The following is a 10,928-nucleotide window of genomic DNA, read 5'->3' on the forward strand; positions in this document are numbered from 1 at the left end:
CACCCGTTAAAGTGTGCCAGGATCTCACAATTCCAGAAAAGGAATTTTCTTTTTCTTTCTTTTTTTTTTTTAAAAGATGACTAGTAATGGGATCTTAACTCTTGACTTGGTGTTGTGAGCACCATGCTCTCTGAAGTGAGCTAACCGGCCATCCCTATACAGGGATCTGAACCCATGGCCTTGGTGTTATCAGCACCACACTCTCCCAAGTGAGCCACGGGCCGGCCCTAGCAAAGGAATTTTCTATTAGAGTGTGGCCTTGTACATCTAAAGAGTACCAACTTTGATGCTAGATCACTTGGGCTTCAATCCCAGTGCTATCACCAACTAGCTATGTGGTTTTGCTCATGTTACTTGACCTCTTAGAGACTAATTTTCCTTATTAGTGTGATATAGATAATAATGCCCACCTTCTAGGGCCTTTTTGAGAAAATGTATGTAAAGTAATTGCTCTCTGCCTCTCAAATGCCTTTCGGCCATAAAATCTTTAAATTGTTCTTCAAATTGTATAACAAGTCTATAAGTAACAAGGAATATTCCAAAACTAGGGTCAGATATTACTAATGCAAATGATCCTTAGGAGAAAAATCACATGAGACATCAGCAGTCATTGTTAGCAAATGAGTTTGTGCTCAGGAATAAACATTTCAATTTTTCCCTCTTTCATAGAAAGCAATTCCAAGTTATCATTATTCACCTTTGCTACATGTGCAATTATTAGGAGGCTGGATCCTTGACTTCCAACCTCCTTTCCAACTTTAAGATATGACAGCACCTCTATGACAAGCCAGGCGCTATGCTAAGTACTCAGAATACTTTTCTTTCTTTACACCCCATATCAGCAAATTTTGTTGGCCCTACCTCTATCACCCAGAATTTGACCACCTCCGCTGCTCCCCTTGCCCCACCATCATCTCGGTTTCTGCAGCAGTCGTCTAATTGCTGCTTCTGTTCTCACACCCTGAACAGTCCTTCCTAACATGGTAGCCAGAGAGAACCTTTCAAACCATGTCAGATTATGCCACTATCCTTCTCAAAACCCTCCAATGACTCCCCATCTCTTTCAGTGGCTTCCAAAGCTCTCCCTGGTTTGGCTCCCTGCCCCCTCTGACATTATGTCCTATGATCCCCAAGTTTGCTCTTCTCCAGCTATGCTCAACTGGATATTTTATTCACCATGGGAAACATGCTCTCCTGCCATTCCCTCTTCTCCCATGTATCCGTACAGCTCACTCCTTCATGTCCTTTAGGTCTTTCTCAACTACCACCTCAGTAAAGTCTTCCCTGACCACCTGTATGACAGTGTCCACCCCTATACTCTCTGCATCTCTTTCTTTGCTTTATCTTTCTCCATAGCATTCACTGCCAACTGACCCATCATATAGTTATTTATTGTCCATTTCCCCGCTTAGAACGTAAGCTCTATAATGGTAGGGACTTTCTTTTGTTCAATGCTATATTCCCAGTGCCTACAAGAGTGAATCCTAGACATACAGCAGGACTCTCAAAAGATATTCGTTGAATGCATGAGTAGAATGATAAGCAAAACTGACAGTGAATACATAAATACATAGGAGAAATATTTGCAATTTCAACAAACAAATAAACCCAAAAATTGTATATGTCTTAGATAAAGGCAAGTAGTACAGATCTACAAGCAATCAGAAAACAAAGTGCCTTCTTTTAAAAAAACGATGCCAATTAGTAAAGGGAATAATCCAGATACTACTTATGCACTTATTGTGAAGCAGGATCGTTTGTTCAAGCAACAGAAAGAAGGCCAATGTGGCAGGACCAGTGCAGAAAATGGCACAAGATGAGGCTGGAGAGGAAGGCAGGGATGAGATACTGTGTGCAACAGGAAGCCAATGCAGCATTTTAAGCAGCAGAATGACATCATGTGGTTTATGTTTCTTAAAAGACCACTCTGAGTGCTTGTAGAGATAAACTGGAGAAGAAGAGTGAATGACACAGAGAGACCAGTTAGGAGGCTAAAACAGTCCAGGAAAGATGATGATGGCTAGTGTGGGGGCAACAGAGTCAGGAAGTGTATTATCTTCAGTGTACAAATGGAAGGGCTTTGGTCAAACTGGCTGTACATAAGAGGAAAAAGAGGAGTCAAGGGTGACCCCCAAGGCCAGGGTTTCAGTGGACAGGTGGGCATCCTAGGCAGAAAAAATTGCAATGAAAAAAAGCAGAGAGGTGGGAGGGTATGAGGCCAACATTTACTTGTTTCACATACTACTCAGTACCTGCATTCCTAAAATTGCATGTTAACAAGTCAGAGGTGCCACCAAGGGCCCACAGAACACTAATTGCTTAAGCTAAAGATAGCAGGTAAATCTGACTTATCTAAAGAGAGCCAGTGTGCTAAAGATCTGCAGCCAATGCATGAGAAAACTTTTAAGTATGTTTTTCTATTTGGAGGCTGAAAAAAGTTCCTAGGTTAATAATACCCAGTAAGTATGCTAATCACACACTGAGATGCTGGGCTGGACTCACACATACCCGTCACTTTTCTTTAGCAGGTACCCCTTCTTTTCATTACCATATTCCTTATTGCCCTGGAGCTGATGCATGCTGTATCCTCCTTGCCGGCTCTGGGAATCCTAGAAAAGAGAAACCACAGATTAAACAAAAACTGGAGACACTTCTCTAGTCCTTGACTCTATTTTGCCATTGAGACTTTGCCCATCAGGCTGGGTCTAAGAGAATTATGAAACTTTAAGAGCTGTCAGGTCCTTCACTTTATTTTAGAGGAGGAAACAGGTTAGGCAAACAAATGCCAGAGTCACAGAGCAAGTCTGAGGGAGAGCTGCGGCCTGGGGTCCAGGTCTCCTATTTCTAGTTCAGAACTCACTTCTACTCTGTACTGAGTTGAAAAAACACAATGCGCTGGTAGACTATTATATGACTCAAACCAGTTTACACTAGCAGCAGAGGCAAACACAGGAAGGACTGGAAAAACTGAAGTGAACCACAAAACATAGCACATGCAACCTGAGATGTTTTCCCTTTAGGATACCCCTTTTCTCCCTTTATTTATTCTGCTAAAGTACCTCAAATAAAATGGGAACTTCTGAGTGAGATATTAGCATTATTATAAAATTCTTGTTTTGTAACTAATTAGTGCTCTGTAAAATATACTTACAATGACACTTTAATTTATTTTTACTTATTTATTAATTTTTGGGGGGCTGGCCAGTATGGGGATCAGAACCCTTGACCTTGGTGTTATAACACTGTGTTCTAACCAACTGAATTAACTGGCCAGACCATACTTTTCATTTAAAAAGATGTTCCTATGACAGTGAAAAGTGTATGATGTGGTGAAGAGAGTATAAAGGCCAAACCAACAACACAGATGCAAACAAGTCTGATTTTAATGCTAGCACTCCGTTGGTGCTTAACTATAGCTTCTAAAGACTGCATGACAAGAAACAGCCTTTACATTATGAAATGGAAGCAATAAAGGAATAAGGTTGAACTGTAGAATGAGAACATGGGTTTTTAGACATATAAGTAGGACAATGCATTCTCACAAGAAGTATCGACTTACTCTCCTAGACTTCGATCAGGAAGGGCAAAAGCAACAGAGAAAAAAGGCAGAATATTTAAAAATATAGTTAATTTAGTAGAAAATCTTATCACCCATAATTTAAGCACTTTATATAAAACACACAGAAAACATCATTATAAAGATAATACCAAAATGTGCACACACGCACGCACACACGTGTGCATCTTTAGAATCATGATAAACTTTTGAAACAGGACAGTAAAATATCTTTATATTTATCAGCTTATATTTCAGTTCATGTTGAGTAAGAACAGAAACACAGTTGAATGGAAGAACATGAGGTGCACATTTCACCAAGATAAAATGATTGACAAACCTCAAACGTATGTGCATAGGGAATATCTAAGTGAAACCCAAAATAAATTACTCAGGAAAGAGCCGCACATTGTAGGATTTGATTTTTGTTTTTTCCAAGTGAAGAGAACTTTAATAAATAATATTCACTTCATAAGCAACACCTGAAATGGTGCCAATGTAGGAAGCGAAATCAACCACTTGTTATTTGCTGATGACTTGTGTACAGCATACCTTTAAGGCCAGGATGGCTTCTTTTTGACATTCAAGATCCTTTTAGGCCAAATAATGTGTTCTCACTGATGCAAATTAATGTTAGTAACATTTGAAGAAAAATCTCTAGAACAATGCACCTTTGTAGAGCTACTCTACCTGTGATGAATTCTGTATTTAAAAGCATATTGTGAACACCTCCTAAAGCCAGATAATACTGCGATATTGAGCACTCTGAACAAGACACAACCCTTGGCTTTGAAGTGGATGCTCACACTCTGACCACTGTCCTGCTTTCTTGGATAGGTAACCAAGAGCTTACTGTATACTTTACTAGGCAAGCTGACTCATATTAAAGAGGTTACATACTGGAGCCATTTTCTCAATCTGAGTAATTTCTCTGTCCTCAACAGAACAGATTCCCTCCATCTGAAACATTCTAATTGAACAATATTAATCATCTGGGGAGGGGTGGAGCATGGGCTGGGATTTAGGAATCTCTTTCAAAATTCCCCTAAATGTTTACTCTTAATTAGGGCCCACAGCTTTGAATTCTATAGTAATTTGACTCACAAGTCCTTCCTGATAGGTATTTTCATCTTCTGGATGAGCTAGGACTGAGGATTATATTAAATATCAGACAGGAAAAAAAAAAAAAAAAGCAGTCTTCCTCTACCATTGCTTCTAGCGACAGTACCCAGTAACAACAGTAGTGTTTTTTTGTTTGTTTGGTTTTATTTTTTTTTAAGGGAGGGCAGCAGTGTGTCCATAATCCTAATAGAGAAAATTTAGGGCTGAAAATTAGATTGAGTGACAGGGAACTGAGGCACAGGATAAAATAAGAGGCAGGGATAAATGAAATTCATAGAGATTTCTGCTTTAATCCAGTGAAATCGCAAGAGAATTACTCAACTATGGATTTAGAGTAAGGGATCTCTGCCATATCTGTATCTCCCAGCAACACTAAAAACAAAATCTAAAATCTCCTTGGACATCAAATCTTATTAAAAGAACAACCCTCTTCCTTGGAGCATTTGTCATTGAACGAAACTTCTCTTCATCTGCTCACATTAATCCTAGGTTTGTCTGAAGGCTTTAAAACCATGTATCTCTAACTTTAACTTGTTTGCTAACCTTTAAAATAAAATAAAAGCCTAAGTTTTAAAAATAAAAGTACTTATCTTTTTTTTTTTGAGACCGGCCACACTGCGCTCAGCCAGTGAGCGCTGTGAGCGCACCGGTCATCCCTATATAGGATCCGAACCCGCGGCGGCCCAGCGCTGCACTCTCCCAAGTGTGCCACGGGCTCGGCCCACTTATCTTTTTTTAACAAGGATTCAGATGCTAATGACTTATAACATCTAGATTGAATGGGTCTTGCTTTACATCAGACAGATAAGCTTTTAAAGGTGAATAAAGTGTCTGAACTCTAGGCTTTGACCTCTTTAAACTGAAACTGATTTTTCAGAAGTCTGACAATCCTAAATAAACTATTAATAAGTTTCATGAGAAACTTTGAGAAATCATGGCCATTCAGCTTGCTTAGCAGGGCACTCTAGATAAATGAAAAGAGGATTCTCATTTTTGAGAAAGTGGATATTGGAGAATTATTAACACTAATATTTTAAAAGTACACACATACAACTGAAGGAATGAAATAGGTCCTAAATCCTTTGATAGCATCATTACAGAAATCAACCATGTACTCAAAAAACAAATGCAAATGAAAACCTCCTTTGGGCCAAAATATAAAATTAAACAACAAACTTAAAACCTTGGAGAAATTTCATGACGTGAGTCAGGAAATGTAAAGTATAGATTGAAACTACACTATTATTTTTTAGTTCATTTCCTATTTTCTATTAGCAGTATAAACAAATCACCTTACTTTCTTAATTGAAACTTGTATTAACATATATAATGCATTATTAAGTAGTAAAATCTCAAATCTTTTAAAACTGCAAGCAATTACACACTTGTTGATTTAATGGGGCTATAAACTACAGAAACTTCAAATTTCTAATGTAAGGTATGAATGAAATAGACAAAGAATCCCTTCTGTTTCATCTTACTAAATATTTATTGAGTTATTTTTGGTGCTAGGCAATGTGCCAGATACTGTGAAGAGACAGAGAGAGGAGCAAAACATAGAATCTGTTACACGTGCAATCCACACTGTTATGAGCTGTTAACAGAGTCCATCAGTGGACTCAAACAAAAGCTAGAGTTTTAAAAATAATTTAGTACATCCTAAATATAATTTATCAATATCACCATTAAAAATAAAACATTTTCAACTCTAAAAATATTTATGTAGCAAATAGTTCTTTTGGGAGATTTGGCTATTATAAAAGATTAAGATAATTTCATAGAATATCTGTGAAAATATACAATTTGATTTTGACAAGAAAAAACTAAGTCTACCAAAAATCATCTTCATTTACAATGAAAATTCTTGGAGTTTCCTTTCAATGAAGCCAAGTTAAAACCTGATGGGGATGAGTAGGTTAAATAATTTAGTGGGTGCTTTCAATTTCTCAGATAATCTTTTAGATTACTTAACACTTCTCAAATAGTAGTGCTATGGCAAGAACTCTCTGGTTGGCAGTCTCTTCTCGCATTTAAAGTCATTAAAAATCATTTTCTAAATATATTTTGCAATGAGTGATGATAAACAACATGAGAAAGGAATGGGCATGCTGTGAAAAATCAACTTAACTTGTAAAATACTGTGGACATGGTGCTAATGAAAATTCATCATTTATTAATTTGGAGTGAAATTAAAATAAATCAAATCATGTACATTTCATCATGTACATCATATACTACTCTTTTGTATGCAACTTGCTCTTTAGCTGGCATGAGCAGAATACATCAGCCTCTACGCAAAAGAAAAAGGGACTCTGATAGTCTCCCCCCTCCCTTTTTTCAAGAAAACTTACATATATAGAAAGGAGGTAATCCTGTGTAACAAAACAAAGGTAGGATGGGGTTAAGCGCGTACCAGTAAGTAAAAACCAAACAAACAAAAAAACCCCACAATTTTCTCCCCAGACAGAAATCTATTCCTTATCCCCTTCTACTTGGGTCTTTCATCACAAGAAGTAGACTACTTTTCCTATGATTTGTATGTCAACAATAAGCATCTTCAAAGAGTACAGCATATCTGTGTTTCAGTCTGAATTCTACTGGGGGTTCTGATACCTAGAAATTCTTCTAAAACACAGTCTGAGACTTGAAACCACAGGAGCACTCACTGCGTCAGACTCTAGACACTGTTGGTACAGATGCTGCCTTCATGCACACAGGTCTTCCTGGTCACTATGCCTACTCCACAGGTTACCAGGTGCCCAGTATAAAAGGACTATGGACTTCTCTCACTTTACCAAAACCCAACATATGTATAAAAACTGGATTTGGAGAAGCAGGACAATAGAGGTTATATTGATTCAGTAAAGAAAACCTTCAGGGTTGCTTTAATGGATTCATGTTGCTGGTGCAGGACTTCCCATGTTTTAGGGGGGTTGTTTTGGATTCATGAACTCCCTCTGGAAATCTCAGGAACTAAAGAAAGTGAGTTTGCCATTGTTGTGGGTTATCATAAGTAACTTCATGTTGCTGGTGCAGGACTTCCCATGTTTTAGGGGGGTTGTTTTGGATTCATGAACTCCTTCTGGAAATCTCAGGAACTAAAGAAAGTGAGTTTGCCATTGTTGTGAGTTATCATAAGTAATTGACGTTATAAGAAATGCTGTATTTTATGTGATTATTATGAAATATTGCACTTAAATTTAACCCATAATAATTTCATACCATAAATAGGCACGTTTTAACTTTCTCCCATGTAACAAGTGGTGCTTACCTATTTAATTTACTCTTATTATGAAGTCCATGTCCCTTAGTGTAACATCCAAGTTCCTCCACAATTAGGTCTGAGTTTTTACATCAGAAACAGCATTTCTTGCTCCTCTACCCACCTTGCCCTCAAAGGTTTGTAGCCCCCGAATATGCCAGGCAGATAGAATACTCCATCTCTGAGTCTTTTAGTTTTCCTCTCTTTGGCTTTACGCCACCTCCCAATGTATCCCTAACAGCACTGACACCACTATAGACATGACTGACTGTTCTTATGGCTGGCTCATTCTACTAAATAATGAGCTCCTTGATGGAAGGGACTAAAGCTTACTACTTAGGACAGTGCCTGGCACATAGTAGGTATTAAATGTTTGAACAAACAACACTTATAATTAAAGATTTGTACTGCATTTATCTACTATCTACCATGCATTGTACACTCTGTTTTAATATACAAGGGCCATCTCACCTTAATTTTCCTAATTGTGGGGCAAAGCATCTATAGGATTCTGCATCAAAATATTTTCCTATCTCCCTGGCAAAATGAGAACACCCTTTTGGCTGCCCAGAAAAATAGAAATGGTCTAAAGAGAGGAGTCATGGGGTGTACTGCCTATCCTTCAGACAATACAGCCTGAGAGGATATACTCCTGAAGTACACATCTCGAAAGCCAGCATCAAAAATCTAGAGTCATGGAATTGTAGACTGGGGGCATCTTTTTTATAAGGAAAGGAAGGAAACTAAAACACAATTTCTACCCTGGGCTTACAGTAGGTACCTGCTTGTATCTTATATCTTATTTGTCCCCACAACCACCCTGGCAGGAGGCTATTAACATGCTTATTTTGCAGATCAGGGAGCACAAAGGGTATCACAAGCAGCTTCACTTACGCTGTTAACTCTGTTGGAAACATATAAATCACCTACTTCTTTCTGATCAAGTTGAAGAGAGGATTTTATTAAGTCTCGGAGTGCAGTTAGCTGTTTCTTTTCTTCATCCTGGGTCTGTTTTATCTATGAAAGAAAAAAAATTACTTCTATAACTTATCATTTATGCTTTTAAGAGCAAAGTCTAATTTATCCAAATATGCTATTCATAAAACAATTAATAATATCATTGGTTTTCTTATTAAAGTCCCTCACACTGTATCTCATTTTTAATCTGAGAAGCACAGTCTTCTCTTATGAAAAGTGAGTTTTGAAATTAGTAAACCTGGTTTCTTATTAAATAATACATCTACACTAGACAATTAACTCTAACGTACCATTTTAAATGACATTAACAAATAACACAGAGATCATTTGCTTCTGGTTTTTCAAAGGGTGGTGGTGGAAATAACACAATGTGATTAAATGCATCAGAAGAGCATCTTAAGAATGACTGGGATCCAAAAAGCCAATGCACATATGAAAATTTATACAGCTTTACATGAAGGCAAGAGATTGGTGCTGCTTTTTTTAATCACTTGGAACTTAATCATGACCTGAACCATGTTAACTAGTAAAAGAAATCAGAAAAAATACACGGCCACACATTTTTCAAGTTATATAAAAATATAAGGTATTTGTAACTCCAAAACCTTACTGGAAGCTATGCACTCATATTCATAATACATATACTTTTGATATTATTTGTTGCCAGTGGTTTGTAGGCAACAAGTTTGCCATTTCTACATATGCTTTTAGTTTGGAACTTAATCATGACCTGAACCATGTTAACTAGTAAAAGAAATCAGAAAAAATACACGGCCACACATTTTTCAAGTTATATAAAAATATAAGGTATTTGTAACTCCAAAACCTTACTGGAAGCTATGCACTCATATTCATAATACATATACTTTTGATATTATTTGTTGCCAGTGGTTTGTAGGCAACAAGTTTGCCATTTCTACATGTGCTTTTAGTTTTATTTTAAAAAAAGTTTTCCTTTTGATTTCCTATTATAAAGCAAAACCTAGATACAAAAAAAAAGAAAGAAAATATAAAACAAGCAAAAAAAAAAAAAAAAAATCTATAAACCTGCCTACTCAGTAACTTGATTTTTATCCTTCCAGGATCAAACATTCTTTCTGCAATAGCTAACCAAAGGGCATTCAATCGAGATGGTACTGAACCCTGAATGGGAATTCAAATGCATGTATTTTATGAAGAACTTACATTATATAAATCAGCAGCCAGTTTTTCAATGTACTGTTTCAATTTATCAGCTGTTTTCAAGCCATCTTGAAAGAAACTGTAATGGAAAACATTGGAAATTTACTAGCAGTATAAAAAAGAAAAGAACTATAATTACCCGCAAAATCTGAAAATACCCACATACATATATATGTATTTACTCTCTACCCATTTATCTATACAAAACAGTTATAAAATTAATTTTAGTATTTCATAAAGATGTACCAACAAATTATAGCTATCATTTGGTATCTGACAGAAGATACCACACAAACCCAGCAAATTACAGCTTCAGTACCAACATAGTGATTTCACAATATGTATACCTGTCTATGTGTAGAACAATTCCTCCTGGTTGTGCCATGTGTGAATTCAAGAGGACAGAAAGACACATTAACCAGTGGAATATCATGACGTTAAACTGGATACTTAAACAAGGAAAGGTTTAACTACAGATGAAGGAAAGAGGAAAGTCAGAATTTATTTAGTTCCTCAAAGATCACTGTATTCCAACACATACTTGAAATACATGACTTCAAAGCAATGGATTTGGAAATTTTTATCCTACCATATAAAAAAAAAGACTACATTATTTCACCTGAGTAATAATGAGAGCTAACATCTGTGAAGCATTTATCACATGCGCAGCACTGCAATAAGCACTTTACATGAGTGATTTATTCAACCCTAATGTATTAAGCACTTCGATCTCATCTCCACTTTTCAGAAGGGTAAGCTGAGGTGCAGAGTGAGTATATAACTTGCTCAAGTTGCTCACACAACTAGTAAGTGGCAGAGCTGGGGTCC

The 10,928-nt window shown here is 36.9% G+C and overlaps 1 protein-coding gene across 1 annotated transcript in view; it reads right to left on the reverse strand.

The window, feature by feature from the left end:
- The window catches only part of ASAP1 (ArfGAP with SH3 domain, ankyrin repeat and PH domain 1), a 105,973-nt gene extending 95,797 nt beyond the window's left edge, over positions 1 to 10,176 (reverse strand). Inside the window, exons 1-4 of the mRNA XM_008587499.1 lie at positions 10,104 to 10,176; positions 8,871 to 8,957; positions 3,560 to 3,568; positions 2,509 to 2,609 (exon numbers count right to left, since the gene is read on the reverse strand). Coding sequence (XP_008585721.1) covers positions 2,509 to 2,579 — 71 coding nt within the window. The 5' untranslated portion in view covers positions 2,580 to 2,609; positions 3,560 to 3,568; positions 8,871 to 8,957; positions 10,104 to 10,176. The remainder of the gene's footprint in view (positions 1 to 2,508; positions 2,610 to 3,559; positions 3,569 to 8,870; positions 8,958 to 10,103) is intronic.
- Between the last annotated feature and the right edge of the window lie 752 nt (positions 10,177 to 10,928).

This window comes from Galeopterus variegatus, unplaced genomic scaffold, assembly GCF_000696425.1.
Source record: "Galeopterus variegatus unplaced genomic scaffold, G_variegatus-3.0.2 Scaffold4406, whole genome shotgun sequence".
NCBI lineage: Eukaryota > Metazoa > Chordata > Mammalia > Dermoptera > Cynocephalidae > Galeopterus > Galeopterus variegatus.